Source organism: Abramis brama, assembly GCF_963993115.1.
Source record: "Abramis brama genome assembly, chromosome: 13".
Classification (NCBI taxonomy): domain Eukaryota; kingdom Metazoa; phylum Chordata; class Actinopteri; order Cypriniformes; family Leuciscidae; genus Abramis; species Abramis brama.
Window position 1 is genome coordinate 4,597,972 of NC_139975.1, and position 18,664 is coordinate 4,616,635.

The 18,664-nt window shown below is 38.6% G+C and overlaps 1 protein-coding gene across 2 annotated transcripts in view; it reads left to right on the forward strand.

The window, feature by feature from the left end:
- The window catches only part of dock2 (dedicator of cytokinesis 2), a 111,033-nt gene that overhangs the window by 77,556 nt on the left and 14,813 nt on the right, over nt 1-18,664 (forward strand). For both annotated transcript variants that reach the window (XM_084133917.1, XM_084133916.1), the window contains exons 27-35: nt 10,127-10,225; nt 10,469-10,563; nt 11,763-11,841; nt 11,969-12,069; nt 12,216-12,274; nt 12,358-12,506; nt 13,203-13,288; nt 14,057-14,213; nt 18,235-18,275. In XM_084133917.1, the coding sequence (XP_083990043.1) occupies nt 10,127-10,225; nt 10,469-10,563; nt 11,763-11,841; nt 11,969-12,069; nt 12,216-12,274; nt 12,358-12,506; nt 13,203-13,288; nt 14,057-14,213; nt 18,235-18,275 (866 nt within the window). The remainder of the gene's footprint in view (nt 1-10,126; nt 10,226-10,468; nt 10,564-11,762; nt 11,842-11,968; nt 12,070-12,215; nt 12,275-12,357; nt 12,507-13,202; nt 13,289-14,056; nt 14,214-18,234; nt 18,276-18,664) is intronic.

The following is an 18,664-nucleotide window of genomic DNA, read 5'->3' on the forward strand; positions in this document are numbered from 1 at the left end:
ACTCAAAGCATGCACACATACGCACACCTCTATAGTCACAGCATGAACACACACCTATACTCAAAGCATGCACACACACACACACACACACATCTACACACACCTACCTATACTCAAAGCATGCACACACACACACACGTCTACACACACCTACCTATACTCAAAGCATCGTGAATCGTGAACATACTCACACCCCTATACTCAAAGCATGGACACACACACACACACCTATACTCAAAGCATTCACGCACACACACACACACACACACACACACACACACACACACACACGTCTACACACACCTACCTATACTCAAAGCATGAACACATGCACACGCACGCACACACACGTACACACACACACACACACACACACACACACACCTATACTCAAAGCATGGACACACACACCTATACTCAAAGCATACACACACACACACAGATACACACACACACAAACACACACACACACACACACACACCTACCTATACTCAAAGCATGGACGCACACACACCTGTACTCAAAGCATACACATACACACACACACACACACACATACATACTCAAAGCATGCATGCCTGCACACACATACTCCCAAATGCTCACAGACGTCACAGGTTTGTGTGTGTGTGTGTGTGTTTGTGTCTTTTGCCCTCCTTTGCGTCTCTCCACGTCTCGTCTATTTCTGTGTTTTCTTTGTCATCAGTTATTCTGTCACAGTCTGAGCCGAGTGTCTGTCTTTCTATCTGTGTCTCTCAATCTTTTATATTTTTATCTCTGTCTGAGTCTCTCAAACGATGGCAAAAACTGTATTTTTGTGTTACCAAGTCTCCCAAAACAACTAGTGCAATATCAAGTGAAACTGTAGTAAACAAGAATAGGGAAATAAAATAGATAGTGTAAAGTAAAATTAGAAATGAAAACATCACTCCCAGTTTAGATGATTCAGGATTTTACTCATAATTTGTAATTTTACTACAATATATTATGTTATTACATACATTTACAATAATAATGCATTATGTGGACCTACTGATTTTATTGTGTATGCTATTGTAATTAATCTAATTTATGTAATACTATATTAAATATTTTATTAAAAGTCTACAGTTTTAGTTCTAATTGTAATTCTAGTAAAATTCTAAATTCTGAATTGATTTCTGATCTTAGTTTTTACAATTATCTGGTTCTGGTATTATTTCTAATTTAATGATTTAATTTGATTCTAATCTAATTTAATTTAATTTAATGATTGAAAATTCTAATTCAGACCCACACACACACACACACACACACACACACACACACACACACACACACAAAACCCCTAAACCTACTCATCACACACACAAACACACACACACACACACACACACACAATTTTAGCTCTGGCAATTTTAGCTCTGTAAACTTTGGCCTGATTCTATCTAGAAGCCACCGGAAATCAAATTAACATTTTAGCAGAGATATGAAATGGTGGGGGTCTGCATGGATTATTTTCTCAATGAGTAACGAAAGAAACAGGAAACGGATCAGAAAAGATAAGAGATGTTTGAACAGGTGCGACGCTGGAATCAGGATGAAGGGATATTCATGACTCATGTGTGCGTGGTTTTATTTTCATTCGGCAGAGTGAGCCATCTGTCCTTATAGATGACACCGCTCTATTTAATTAGATTTATTACATAACACAGATTACACCTCTAACGCTACTGCCGCCCTGCCTGCCATTTCTGAGTGTGTGTGTGTGTATGTGTGTGTGTGGTTCCTTTGTTGACTGTAGATTTTCATCAAACATGATGTCCTTTTCTATGCCTTTGGGTGTTTGTGTGAGTTTGCGTGTGTGTGTATTTACTTAACTATACTTTAGGGACAAATTTGTCCTCAGAAGTCTGATAAATCTAAAGACTAAAGGACACGCAGGGACGTCCTTAAAGGTAAAACCGTAATAAGAATCGTGAACTCACTGTCATGCTCAAGAAACCAGTTTGAGATGATTTGAGCTGATCAGAAGAGGATACACTGTGGTCATAAAGAGATAGACATGTTCAGGTAAACTGAGATGTTTAATCGATGCTCAATTGGTCATAAAGGGCCCAAAGTGTGCCAAGAAAATGTTCCTCCACACCATTACAGCAGCAGCAGGAGCCAGAACCGCTGAGACGAGACTGGATGATCATGCTTTCATGTGGTTTACACCAAATTCTGACCCGACCATCTGAATGTAGAAGCAGAAATCAAGACTCATCAGAGCCGGAGACGTTTCTCCAATCTTCTGTCGTCTAATGTTGGTGAGCCCGAGTGAATCGCAGCCTCAGTTTGCTGGAGCTCTTCTGCTGGAGCTTCAACATGTTGTGTGTTCAGAGATGCTCTTCTGCAGACCTCGACTGAGACGGGTGTTTATTTGAGTCACTGTTGCCTTTATCAGCTGAACCAGTCTGGTCATCCTCCTCTGACCTCTGACCTCTACAAGGCATTTTCTCCCACAGAACTGCGGCTCACTGGATATTTTCTCTTTTTCGGCTCATTCAAACTCTAGAGACGCTTGTGTGTGAAAATCCCAGAAGATTAGCAGATTCTGAAATACTCAATCACGCCACGTTCAAAGTCTCTTAAATCCCCGTTCTGATGCTCAGTTTGACTCAGTAGATCCTCTTGATCATCTCTACATGCCTGAATGCAGTGAGTTGCTGTCATGTGATTGGCTGACTAGATGTTTGCATTAATGAGCAGTTGAACAGGTGACCTAATAAAGTAGCCAGCGAGTGTATTATTAAGACTATTTTTATGGATGTATGGTAAATGTTTAATCTTTATTTTAAAAATGCAAAAGGTTTTGTATAATATATGTATTCATATATTATATATATAATAAATGGTGTGTTTGGTCTCTCTGCTGCAAAGCTGCAAAATGGACCAGACTTTATGTTGATAGTCAGAAGTCTATGTAGATTTTTGACTTGGATCAGGCTTGAATGTCCCTGTCTTGTAATGCCCAGTACACATTGTATGATTTTGGTCTGTTCCGGATGAAAGATGACCAATCGTGTTGATTTCTGTGGTCGTGGCTCTTAAACCGTGATCTTTTCTCGTGGCAAAGTATTTTTGATTAAATGCAATACATTTTCTCATATGTATTTTCTCGTTATTTCATCTGACTCCATAAATTAAAAGGTTTTAATGATATCCGTGCATCATTAAAAGTGAGCGAATGTTTGACTATTCTTTTTAACTCTTTAATGAAAATAGTGTTAAAGTCAGTTAGAATAATCAAATGCAACAATTTATTATGTCAGGTAAATGTATCATGCCAATTACATAATCAATTCAAGGATAATCAATACAATAACATCAAATGCTCTGGAATAAAGAGAAGAGATGCAAACCTAACATTAAAATACATAATGCTAAGAGTTGAGTTACAAAAAGGCCCAGAGCCCTTTGCAGCATTTCATTATATAGACAGAACCTCTTTCACATGGAAACATCTGCTAACACTGGGAATTTACATTCGGAGTTGACACCTTTTCAGAGCAGGAGACCATTTGCCAGGAGACCACCTTCCTTTATGTGCCAGCCATCTCTAAACTCTTAAAAACCTTATTACCTTTTGTTTTACTTATTTGGAAATGAGACATTTGTACCAGTCGCACTGAGACATTTCAAATGATACTAAACATGTATAATACTCAATCATTCACATTAAACTATATATTTTCTTGGGTGAATTCAGGTGATCTCAGCATGAGAGAGAGGGGGTGAGGGATGAGGGAATGAAATGTAGATTAGGATGACTCGGAGGTGAGACTTTCGTCTCGATAGTGCACAAGGGGGAGTTCAAATGTTAATTTCCAGCAAGGTCTTTTGTCTACTCGAGGAGTGGTCGTTCCTTAACCAGTTCTTCCAGTTTTTCCAGTCTTACAGATCAATGCAACATGGCACTAAAACTTAAAACGAATCACCTCAAGCTCCATTTGCAAAATTGTCATGCCAAGTTTGCCTCTTTTCCTGCCATGACCGCGTCCATATTCTCCTCTTTCACTCTTTTTTTACAAACGCACATAAAAAACACAATTTTCTAAAGTGTGATTCATCTCGCTCTGTTTGTTTACCACTAGCACATTTTATTCTTCTATACTAACCCACGATTCAGCAGATGTGATCATCATGCAGTCTACACACATGTCGTACCCGGGTTTATTAGATCCGTCGTACAGTGTGATTTGTAATGATCTAATAGGATTGCTGAAATCGCAGTGTGTTAGGCAGCTCACTGGGTTTCAGTGAATGTACATGTGATGTGTGTGTTGTGCATTAGCGAGCAGAGCTGATGTGTGTGTTTTATTATCATTCTGTCTTTGTTTTTCACACTGCAGACAGACAGCAGGGAGATGTATCACACACAACAGAGAAATCTCACCATTTATATAGGAATAGAGGTGTGTGTTATCAGCATATTTCCAGCAGCAGGCCGAGTCTCAGAGCTCTTTAACCAGCGTATGGGAACATCACTTGAGTCTGTCTCAGCACAATCGTTTGAAACTCTTCTCTTTGGACTGAGTATGCCTGCTGGATTTATCACTTAACTTTTAAATCTTAAAGGAGAAGCGTGTCATTTTTTCAATGTTACTATATTTTCTTGTGTATTCTAACGTACAGTAGTATACATAGAGTATAATGATCCCATGATGCATTACGGATGATGTAATCATTTTCATTACACTCTCAAACTATTACATATATATATATATTATGTTTTGCAATAAACTAAAAAAATACACCATCACTGTTCAAATGTTTGGGGGTAAGTAAGACTGTAAAAAATAAAGAAATTAATACTTTTATTCAGCAAGGATGCATTAAATTGATGCATTAAATTGAGTATAGACATTTATAATGTTACAAAAGATTCTATTTCGAATAAATGCTGTTCTTTTGAACTTTCTATTTATCAAAGAATCACTAAAAATATGTATCAACGTTTCTGCAAAAATATGAGAATATATGAAATACATTGATAATAATCTTTTCTTGAGCATCAAATCATCATATTAGAATGATTTCTGAAGGATCATGTGACACTGAGGACTGGAGTAATGATGCTGAAAATTCAGCTTTGATCACAGGAATAAATTACACTTTACTATATATTCACATAGAAAACAGCTGTTTTAAACTGTAACAATATTTCAGAATATTGCTGTTTTTACTGTGTTTTTATAAATGCAGCCTTGATGAGCAGAAGTGACTTCTTTCAAAAACACTTTAATGACCCAGAGACTTTTGAACGATAGTGTATATTTGTTTTAAAGACACTGCCGTCTTCCAGTTTTTATATACTGCTTTACGCCAGAATAAACTGCACACTTAATTTCATTCATATTCACACACACGCTTTATCAGCAGCGTACAGTCAGGATTGTGAGGTCTCTGTGAGTGATGGGTCTCACCTCTCTGTCTGCAAACATCCATCCATCATCCATCACTTTTCCCCTCTACCTGTATCATTTATCATCTGATCAGAGAGAGTGAGTGAGTGAGTGAGAGAGAGAGAGAGAGTGCGAGAGAGAGTGAGTGAGTGCGAGAGAAAGAGAGAGAGAGTGAGTGAGTGAGTGCGAGAGAGAGAGAGAGAGAGTGCGAGAGAGAGTGAGTGAGTGTGAGAGAAAGAGAGAGAGAGTGAGTGAGTGAGTGCGAGAGAGAGAGAGAGAGAGAGTGCGAGAGAGAGTGAGTGAGTGAGTGAGTGTCAGAGAGAGAGAGTGAGTGAATGCGAGAGAGTGAGTGCGAGAGAGAGAGAGAGAGAGAGAGAGTGAGAGAGACAGAGAGAGAGAGAGATTTGATTTTTAATAACAAACTTTATTCAATCATGATATCAAAAGAATAAACAAAGGTCCTGACATTTCTTTTAAGTCTGGTGTAATCCCAAGTTTTGGAAATGGGTCTCTTATATCCAGAGTCACTCTTCCATTCTTAAAATCCTTTATTAAAATCAATTCCTCATTTGTCAGTCTTGTTTTCCACATATCCACTATACTTAGTGTGTGGCGCATTGACCTCTGACCCAACAAAGTAGCTACTGCATTTATATCACTCATCTCAGGTCCAGCCTCATTAACTATGTGCCTCAATGCCACAGTTTTAGAAGCACACAGTCTCTGAGTAAATCCCGGGATATTCTCTCCCGCAATATCCATGCAAGCTCCTTTGATTAGAGGTTCTTCAAGTAACCAGTACAAAGAATTGGTCCTCCAGTCTGCAAACATTTAAAAGTCCCCACACTTTGAAAAGCTCACCATAAAATCGAGGCACTCCAGCCAAACGTAATTGTTTAGCATCCATTAGAAACAGCGCAGCATCCAGTCCAAGCCCGTCTACTGTGTGTAAAATCGTTTTTGCCATCTTCCTCCACGCCAGATCAACAGGGCCAGTCAGAAATGTCTGAATAAACTGCAGACGAAAGGTAGCGTGTCTGCTTGGTAAATGCACCAAGCCTTGTCCTCCCTCTTCATTCGGAAAGAAAGAGCAGTCCCAAAAAAAAAAATCATTAGAATTACCTGTAATCGGGACAGTAGTCCAACAGGTGGATCCACACAAGATAATCTATGCCATAATGTTGAGGCTCTTGTAGAAACCTTTTCCTCTAAATGACAATTGTGAGTGAATCCATTTCCATTTTTTCAATTTTCCTTCTATTTTTTCAATCACCCCTTCACAGTTCGTTCCAAGATGTATTCCTAGATATTTAAATAAACCTTCTTTCTTCCAACTCATCCCACCAGGTAGTTTTGCTAGCCCTTCCTCCCATTTCCCAACAGCCAGTGCTTCACTCTTCTCCCAATCAACTTTTGCAGCTGAAATTATTCCAAAATCATTAAGAACAGAAACCAGCTGATTAATGTCTCTGTTTCATCTGTCAGCTGCAGGCGCCATCATGTGCCAACTGATGGCAGCCTAGTCCCTCACTGTCTCTATAGACTCTGTTATTCCTGGACTTCATTTCCCAGAACCCTCTGCTCATTATTAGTTTATCGGTTTCAGCTGTGTCTTGTTTCATTTCATCATCACCCTGTCTATTTAAATGCCTTTTGCCTTTATTCAGTGTCAAGTCTTGATTGATTGTTTGTTTGGGGTGGTTCACACTCTGTCAGCATTTTGAGCAGTTCCTGGTTTCTTTATATTTTCCTGAGTTTTGGATTTCGTGTTCCCATCTTCCTCGGTGGATTGTATTTGTGTTTGGACTGATTACATGTGCTTGGTATGGTTGGCCTGGTATGGACTATGACCTTGGATTATATTTGTTAATAAACTGCGATTGGATTCTCACTCTGAATGCTCAATGCTGTCTCACCACCACAACCAAATCATTAGTCTCGTTGCCCATTTACCAACACAATTACATCTTCGGCATAAGCTGAAATTTGATGTTGTATATCATGATACAATGTTAAACCTTTAATCTTATTTCTTAATTTATTCAGCATTGGTTCAATATCTAAGGAGTAAAGCATACCAGACAGTGCACACCCTCTACTAGCTTTAAAAGGGGCACTCAAACCACCATTGACCTGTCCTGGTACAACACTTTTATCATATCAACAAAACCAGAACTAAAACCAAATGCCCATAGATACTGATGCTCAGCAATCGAATGCTTTTTCTTGGTCAATAGAGATAAACCCCAAATTTACCCCTAAAAGACTCGAAGCACTTAAAATATCCCGTATGAGACAGACATTATCTGTGATTGGCCTACCCGCCACACGATACGTCTGATCAAAATTAATGACCTGCCCCATCACTTTTCTCAGTCTATTAGCCAGAGTCTTAGAAAGGACTTTAAGATCAGAACAAAGCAAACTCTCAGGTCTCCAGTTATTGATCTCCTGCAAATCACCCTTTTTAAGCAGCAATGTGATCACTGCTCTCCTACAGCTCAAGGGCAAAGAGCTTTCATTCAGGACTGCCAGCAGGTCCTCGCCCCGCACAGCCCAAAACTCTTTATAAAACTCAGCTGGGAGTCCATCCATCCATCCCAGGAGCTTTTCCACTCTCCATGCTCTTGAGAGCGTTCCGAAGCTCCTCTTCCGAAAGAGGCGTCTCCAGCTCTGCCTTTGAGTCCTCCAAGACATTTGGCAGACCTTCATAGAAGCAAGCAGACAACTCCTCGTCCTTTCTTTATTCACTACTATACAATTTGCCATAGAACTGTACAGCTCGTTTTCTAATATCAGATGTCTTTGTCAATTCCTGCCCATTTTCAGAGCATAAGGAGTGAATATAGCGACTCTGACCGTTCTTTTTTTCCAAGACTAAGGAAAAACTTAGATGGGGCATCCATTTGCGTTAAATTCTGAAAGCGAGATCGGACCAGAGCCCCCTTTGCTTTAATGCCGAGCAAATCTGAAAGAAGAGATGTCTTAGTTTTAAAGGGATGGTTCAGAGTAAAATCAACCTGCCAGGACTTTTACGTGCTTTTCCCTAATCACGGAAGTGACCTCGACGTCCGGGTTAGCGGTAGCATTAGCCATCAGGCAAGTGTTATTTAAATAAACTCCTGATGTACGTACAAACTTTCCAATGCCTCGTTTTATGAGTACAGAACCTATTTGTACTACTGTAGAAGTTTGGCACCATTCTGGGCATTATTAGTGCGGTAATTTACGAGATACAGTCTTGGATCCATTAGCGCCTGTTTGATTTTACTCCGAGCCATCCCTTTAAGTGTCTCTATATGTCTTTCCTCCCCAGTGATCTCTGCCAACCCTTGTGCCTCCATTATTTCAGACTCAAGTTTTTCCATTGATCTAGTGATGTCTAAAGATGTTGACAAAGTACTTTCACTTCAACCTTTCCATTGTCCCACCACTGACGTACATTTTTAAAACACGGTTTTCTTAATTTAAAATCATTCCAGAAAGAAACAAAAACATCTCTAAAATGTACCTCACTTAACAGGGAAGTGTTACAATGCCAGTATGTGCTCTTTGGCTTCATATTTATTATAAGCACATTACATGTGACTAGACAATGATCAGAAAAAACAGTTGGTGTTATAAAACAACTTTTCACAACATTAAAATGATGCTTAAACAATAAAACCAATCCAATCTGGCTAAAGAAAAAAAAAACTCTATTATATACCCACGTGTATTGTCTTACATTATTATTTAGTTCCCTCCATAGTTCACATAAGCTATGGGTCTCAATCAGTTCATTTAAAGCACGACTTAAAGCAACATAAGGTTCATTATGCTTTCGGTCTAATCTTTCGTTACCATTTGTTGGAGCATAAACATAATAAAAACAGCCTTGAATTTTTCAAACTGAGCCCTTACAAATATTAGCCAGATATTCACGTTTAACTTCACATGAGATGGGTAAGAAATTCTTAGCAAAAAGGACAGCCACCCCTCCTCTAGTAGAGCTCAAGTGAGTAAGAATCCCTTCACTGAATTACTACTCCGCTCTTACTACTACACTGTTTACCTTCTCAATGGTATCAAGGAAGATAACCACAGCACTGTTCATTCGAGAAGCAGATATTATGCTATATCACAGCCAAACTACAATCCTCCACAGAGCAGTTCATCACAGCGCGAGTTTTATCCCATGCCTGCGTGAAAGTTGCTCAAACTTTGTTTGGCTTGGACCTGCCATTGCTGAGCAGCAAATCGCTGGTTAACAGTGTTCCTCAAACCCCCCCACTCCTTAAACTTTCTTTGTATTGTTTTCAAAAATGTTTTAGTATAAAAGTATAAAAGAAAGAAAGTACAGTATAAAAAGAAAGAAAGAAAGAATAGTCGCACACGCCGACTCTGCCCACTCACTCACAGCATCCGCTCAGAGAGAGAGAGGGAGAGAGAGAGAGAGGGAGAGAGAGAGAGAGAGAGGGAGAGAGAGAGAGAGAGAGAGTGAGGGATGGCACATGCAGAGTGACGATGGAGGGGAAATTGGACATCGATTTGAATGATTGAAAGATTCTCTAAACTGTCTGAAATGTTGTTCATCATCTTCCGTCCCATCAGCTGAGCAGAGTCGGGACTTTCAGGACTTATGTATTTGTTGTTGTTGAAGTTCAGACTTAATCCTCAGATCTGTCTCTCTCTCTCTCTCTCTCTCTCTCTCTAGTCTCGTGTGGTGGCCTGTATGACGGCGATTCTCAGTCAGATGGGAGACAGACACTATTCCTGTTACATCGAGACCTTCAATGGGACCTCAGACCTAGTGGTAAGACTATCTATCTATCTATCTATCTATCTATCTATCTATCTATCTATCTATCTATCTATCTATCTATCTATCTATCTGTCTGTCTGTCTGTCTGTCTGTCTGTCTGTCTGTCTGTCTGTCTGTCTGTCTGTCTGTCTGTCTGTCTATCTGTCTGTCTGTCTGTCTGTCTGTCTGTCTGTCTGTCTGTCTGTCTGTCTATCCGTTTGTCTGCTGTTAAGCATCTTGTGTTTGTTCTTGCAGGACTTCCTGATGGAGACGTTTCTGTTGTTTAAGGATCTCATTGGTAAACATGTCTATCCTTCTGACTGGGTCACCATGATCATGGTGCAAAACCGGTGAGTGCAAAAACACACACGAAAACACCAACACACTCGAGTTCCTGAGAAAACACCAACACACTCGAGTTCCTGAGACGAACCACAGTAACAGCCACCGTCAGTCCAGAGATCTCCGAGTCTTCGGGAGCACAAACACTATGTTAACATTGATTAGACTTCAGACAAGAGAGAAAGAGAGATTTAGAGAGGAATAAACCTGCAGAGTCAGAGAGAAGCGTCACATACTGAGCTCGCTGAAAATATGGATTGTTCACGTGTTTGTGTGTTCTTTTTAATGGCAGACAGTGGCAGTATATTGTGTTTTATTGACCTCAGTATATTTCCCTGGAATTCAATATCAGTGTTTTATGTTCATCTGTGACCCTGCGGATCTTCAGATACTGTGAACACAAACAGCAGTTCAACACTTTAGACACACTCAACAATACCTGAAATACTGAATCAGATATTATTTATTGTGAAGAAAGTTGCATAAAAACACTTTTACTACACCTTACAAGCAAAACATCTGAAATTTATTCAGTTTGAAAATGTTGTGAAATTGAAGGAAAAAAAACAGCTGATTCAAAGACACTGATACTCAATATTGAAGAAAAGTGATGTTAGGGAAAAGATACTGCAGCATTTGAGACACAGATACAAACACATGATCTGAGGAATGATGTTCAGACATTTAGAAATGTGAATCAAGTATCCAAACTTCATTTGATGTCATCTGTAGAAATCGTGGATTAATACAGAAGTCAAACAAACATGCTTAAAAAAGTTTCACGTTTGTGAACTTTTATTAAGAATCAATGAGAGATACTATTATAGTTTTTATTCATATTTTGAATGTTTTTATTTGTATATTTTCTGTTTTAAAGATTTTTTTATTTTTTATTAAATTGTTTTTATTTTAATTTTAAATATGCCTATTTTAGTTATTTTAGTACATAAATCAAGTTAAACTAAATGAAAATTAGAACCAGCTGAAACTATTTAATTTTATTTAATTTTATTTAATTTTATTTAATTTAATTTAATTTAATTTAATTTAATTTAATTTAATTTAATTTAATTTAATTTAATTTAATTTTATTTTATTTTATTTATTTTAATTTTATTTATTTTTATTTATTTTAAGTAATGAAGATGTTTTTCTGTGGTTTTAGTTTTAGTTAACAATAATAACCCTGGTATGTTCGTCCAATCAGAGTGTTCCTCCGAGCGATCAACACATACGCCGACACCATGAACCTCAAGTTCCTCGACAACAACAACTTTGAAGTGCAGGTCGGTGTGTGTGTGTGTGTGTCTTACATGAGCTTTATCAAGATCAGATTCAATTAGCTTTAATAGCACTGATATCTAACATCCCTATTTCATTTTATCATGATTTCTCTCTCTCTCTCTCTTGTAGTTATGGAATAATTACTTCCATTTGGCTGTGGCGTTTATTACCCAGGAGTCTTTGCAGTTGCAGCATTTCTCTCCCACCAAAAGGACCACGATTTTGGCCAAGTGAGTCTTAAACCAGAATCCTCCCAGTTAAACCAGCGGAAACTGCTCACAGACACACTCTATTTATAATGTTTTCAGAAGTCTGGCCCTCACCACTATAGTGCAACAATAAAATATGCATAAACACGCCTGATTCTTTCATTCAGATACGGGGACATGAGGAGGCTGATTGGTTTCGCTATCAGAGACATGTGGTACAAGCTCGGTAAGACTGTGTGTACACAAACACAGTGATACGAACGCGTTATGAATATAAAGTCTATGCTAATTAACTTTCATAACTTTCAGGTATGAATAAGATCTGTTTCATTCCCACGATGGTGGGTCCTATCCTGGAGATGACGCTCATCCCTGAGGAAGAGCTGCGGAGAGCAACCATCCCGATATTCTTTGACATGATGCAGTGTGAACACAACCACTCCGGAAACTTCAAAAAGGTACACACACACACACACACACACACACACACACTGTTTTTATATCAAGGCAGAGATCTCGATTTGATTTCCTTTATTCTTAAAATAAGCTAAACTCCTTTCCTGTGGGGACTTCACATTCATTTGTATTATTGTTCTGATGAGTTAATTATAATTAGCATAGGCCAGGCACAGACTCCATCTGTATTTTTTCAGTGGAATAGATTTAAACAGCTGAAAATGTGTTAAAAATATTTCTATGGAATATTTCTATAATTGTATGGAATGGATTTAAAGATAGTAAAATGTAAAATATTTGTAAAGATATTTCTATGGAATATGTCTATAGTTCTATGGAATGGATTTACAAAATATATATTTGTAAAAAATCTATGGAATATTTATGATCCTGGGGATTGAATTTAAACATGGTAAAATGTGTTAAAAAATAATTGTAAAATATTTTTAATTCTGAGGATTAAATTTAAACTTTTTTTTAAAAGTATTTATTGAATGAATTATGTTTTAGCATGTTTAGGGTTTATGATTTGTCTTGTTGGGACATCACAACAACTAGGTTTTGCTATTTGTTAATAGATGCTTTCCAGAAAACAGTGGAAAAACCTGCCCCCACACACAGTTTAGCATATGACACTGTTTAACTTTTTAATGATCTCTCTCTCTCTCTCTCTCTCTCTCTCTCTCTCTGCCTCTCAGTTTGAGAACGAGATCATTCTGAAGTTGGATCATGAAGTGGAAGGAGGCGGAGGAGACGAGAGATACATGGAGCTGCTACAGAGCATGTACGAACACACACACACACACACACACACACACACACACACACACACACACACACACACACACACACACACACACAGTCTGGTTCTCTATGTTTGTGGGGACTCTCCATAGACGTAATGGTTTTTATACTGTCCAAACTGTATATTCTGTCCCCTTACACTAACACTACCCCTAAATCTACCCATCACACACACACACACACACACACACACACACATACACTAACCCGACTCCTAAATCTACCCATCACACACATACACACACACTAACCCGACTCCTAAATCTACCCATCACACACATACACGCACACACACACACACACACAAACACACACACACACACACACACACACTAACCCGACTCCTAAATCTACCCATCACACACACACACACACACACACACACACACACACACACACACACACTAACCCGACTCCTAAATCTACCCATCACACACACACACACACACTAACCCGACCCCTAAACCTACCCATCACACACACACACACTAACCCGACCCCTAAACCTACCCATCACACACACACACACATACACCAACCCGACTCCTAAATCTACCCATCACACACATACACACACACACACACTAACCCGACCACTAAACCTACCCATCACACACACACACACAGACACACATTGTGGTCTTGTATAATCATGGCTTCACTCCATAAGAACCTCTAAATCCTCCTGAATCTCGACTCAAACTGAAGCCAGGAGCACGAGAGCTGGTCTGACCGTGTGCCTCTTCAGTCTTTTAGAGTGCGCTCAGGGACGCCCCCTGTTGGTGACCGAGGTGCAACACTTCGTTACCCTGGTGACCGGCCTCCTCGAGCGTCTCCTTGACTACCGTACAGTGATGAGCGATGACAGTCGGAACAACCGCATGAGCTGCACTGTCAATCTTCTGGTAAGCCCCGCCCACCCACTGCAAAAACACCACTTTAACATCTCACACACATACACGTCAGTGAAAACATTGTTAAACATGTTTAAAATGACAATAAAGGTAATCTATCTATCTATAAAGGGATTTTCTCATCGGTCTGGCCCGTCATTTTATTTAACAAACACGTAGATGAAGATAAATGGTAACACTTTACAATAAGGTTAGTTAACATTAATTCATGTATTAACTAACATGAACTAATAATGAGGAATACATCTGTTACAGTATTTATTAATCTTTGTTAATGTTAGTTAATAAAAATCCAGCTGTTCATGTTAGTTCACAGTGCATTAACTAATGTTAACGAATGCAACCTTTGATTTTAATAACGTATTAGTAAATGTTGAAATTAATATTAACTAAGATTAATAAATGCTGAAGAAGTATCGTTCATTCTTAGTTCATGTTAACTAATGTTAACTAATGAACCTTATTGTAAAGTGTTACCACATAAATATTCCAGCATAAACACTGGAGGTTTAAAAGCAGATCCATCCCATAATGAACAGTGATGAAATAAGCAAAGACTAAAACAATTCAAATTAAAATAAAGCTGTTATAATTGGATGAATAACTTAAAATGCTCAAAATTTAATTAGAATTCTTGCCTTGGCAATTTAACTGAAATAAAATAAGGGTATTTCAGAATATTAATAAATGTTATAATAACATAAATGAAAGCCTTTTCCAGTGGATGTGTTTAATTGCTCAGGAAAGCTGCACTAATTCTGTTAAATTAACACCTGATGCTAGTATTAAACTATTAAATGATTCATTGTATATTATAAAACAGAAAAATCCCACAGGGTTTCCATACATATATTTGCATACATGTAAATTTATTAATAATATCTCATTAAAATTGCCAGATGGAAACATCAAGATGCAAATACAAGTTCTAAAATGTGTTTCTTTTTTACCAAACACATGTCGAGATGCACATCAAAAATGTCATGTGACTTGGAAACAAGAAGTAATGTGACTGAATGATTCACTGATGAAACTCATTTGTGGCTTTAAACCATAAGTCATTTATTACGTTTAATAAAAGCCACAGTTTTGTTCCCTAGTGGTTACAACTTTCATTTCCTTTCCTATTTTGTGCCAATTTTCACAGTTTTGTTTCCCTGAACACATGGGATGGAAACATTGCTTTGTTTATAAATTGTTTTCGTGTTAAACGACCGACAAAAAAAAAAGCCAAACTAATAAACTTGTGTCTAATTTCACCATTTTGAATTGAAAATAGGTCAATATAATTTACGTCATTCATGTAATGTAATAATTAGTTACTAAAGGGGACAAGAACATTGATCTGTACAGATCAGTAGACAAGAAGCATTAATGAAGCCATTTTTATCATACGATTAATAATGAATTCATTTAATAAGCTTACACTCTTTTAGGAAAAAAAGGTACAAAGCTGTCACTGGGGCAGTATCCTAAGGTACAAAAGCTAAAAGGTACATCTTTGTACCTTATTTACCCCTAAATGCTACATAATAGTTCATTAAAGGAGCTTTAAAAGTACATATTAGTACCTTAAGTGAACATATTAGTCGCCTACTGCCTAGCTTTTGTACCTTAGGATACTGCCCCAGTGACAGCTTTGTACCTTTTTGTCTGAGAGTGTGTTTACCTAGTATAGTAGCCTTCAGTAAATTAACTAAATTAACAACATACAGGCTAACATACATGGAAACACGTCAATTTCACAAAAACTCCCCATTTGTCGCAAAAAAGTTTTTACGCTCTCATGAGGAGGTTTTTCAGGCAATTCGAAAAAGAAATATTTCGCAAAACTGCAATGGAATCAGTTTTTGCGCATTTACAGTCACCTGACGTAGATGACGCGGTGTGTTTGGACAGAATACGAGACAGAGTTCTTTATTAAACTCATATTAGACAAAAGAATTACAGGAATACTCAAAGAAATGCCACAATCAAGACCTCGAAGCAGAAATGAGTGAGAAACACCCAGAAACTCCTCATATGTGCCGCTCACAGTATAATAAGGGTCGTTCCTTACCATTAAAGGAACCGTATGTAAGAAATGTATTTCATTTAATCATAAAATGGCCCTGATATGTCACTAGACATTAAGAAATCATGTTCATTTCAAATACTTATATCTCTGACAACAGTAGTCCGGCCAGGATATTGTCATTTAAAAGTGAAGTTGCAGCCCTCAACTGATGTTGATGTTGTCATGTTGTGTTTTGGCCTGAAGCGCCACCCTCCACCTATCTACCAATCACGAAGGCAGTAGTGTTTCGGCATCCGGGTTGCCAGCTCTGCTCTAGTTACCACAGCTGCAGCTACAAACGTTCCTGCTGGATCCTGCAGCCTATCTGGCAACCTCGAGTCAGGGGGAGGGGGAGGGGATACACCGCTCTACAGTAATTTGAAAGTGATTGCAGTACCAGTTTTGGCCACAATCTTACATACGGTTCCTTTAATGCTTTGATAACACACATACGTCTCCTTCGATTAATAATAATGGCCAGTGCAGTGGCTGGGATATAGTACATAATCCTACCAACGTCCGTCGTCATGATTTTTGGAATTATTTATTGCAAGAGGAGAAAATGAAGTTTTAGTCGCATAACATCGGTTAATGGAAACGCCGTCATTTCGAAATAGTTTTTTGTCAACATTTAGAAAAAATCGCAAAAGTTTTGCGCACATCTGTAATGGAAACGCGCCAGATGAAGATAAAAATGAGAAGAGTATCAGTCAAAGGTCAGCTTTAGGAGAGGAGGAGATGAGTGATGGAGAGAGCCGGTATTGACAGATAATCAGTTGCGCAGTCATGTGGTTTTAAAGATATTTCTCATCCATTTTTTGTCCTTCAGATGTCTTGAAATGCACAAATGTAGATCAGAGAAATCATCATTTTCCCAGAGGATTATGTCCCAGAACTACCTCACATGTGGGAGCTCAGTGATTATAGACCCTGCCCACGGCCCTGAGGACAAACCCAGCTTTTGAGGGAAAAATTATTATAAACACATGATAAAGTGATTTCTGAATATTGTTGTGAAGTGATTCCTGCATGAACTTATGTTTTAAATTTGTATTCAGCTGTCAAGTTTATTTCCTGGCTGTGATGAATCTGTCAGCTCTCATCCTCTTTAAATTATTATTCATACCGCAAAAATCCGGGCAGAATAATTCCTCTAAGTGAAACACACACTCACTCACTCACTCGCACACACACACACACACACACACACACACACACACGCGCACGCACACACACACACACACACACACACACACACACACACACACACACACACACACACACAGACTCACACACACACACACACACACACACACACACACACACACACACACACACACACACACACACACACACACAGACTCACTCACACACACACTCACTCATGCTCACACTCAATCACACACTCACGCACACATTAACACACGCACACACACACACACACACACATTCTCTCACACACAGACTCTCACACACATACACACTCACTTTCTCTCTCTCTCTCACATACACACACACACACACACACACGCGCACGCACACACACACACACACACACACACACACACACACACACACACTCACTCACACACACAGTGTAACACATTAAACCTCCAGTAATGATGCAACACATGGCCTATGACTGTCTCTCTCTTTACTAACTCTCATCCTCCATAAATATTAATCTTTTCCTAATCATTTCTTCTCACTTCTGTTTGTTCTGTGTAACGGTCAGAGCGACGCCAGCGCCACTTTAATGAAATGACTCCAATATATGAATAAACTCCATAAATAAGCATCGCGTGGTGTGTAATATCCAAAAGGTCCAGAAATCCATCATCATAATTTTGCATTACATATTCAAAGCTCTCAAACACACACACACACACTTATCTTCAGAGATATGTCAACAACACAGAGGCTCAAAGTTAACATTTCCGTTTCATTGCTTTTCAGAATTTCTACAAGGACATCAACCGTGAGGGGATGTACATCAGGTAATTTCCATATTTACTCTGTGTGTGTGACTGTGATTGTAAGTGTGTGTGTGTGTGTGTGTGTGTGTGTGTATGTCTGTCTGTGTGTGTGTGTGTGTGTGTGTAATCTGACAGGAGATTATCTTGGTCTTGCTGAATTAAAGTCAAAATCCAAAGGATAAGCATCCAAGCATAAACACACACACACACACACACACACACACACACAGACGACTGGACAGAATGAGGGACGGAGCGAGACGTTTCCGTGTTGTTTGACATACTGCTACCTTACAGGCACATTAAACATAGATGACTGCAGAGATGCATTCTGGGTAAAGCGTGAGCGAACTCTCTGATACTCTGATCGTCAGTGTAAGATGAATGAATGTGTGAGAGTTTATAATCTC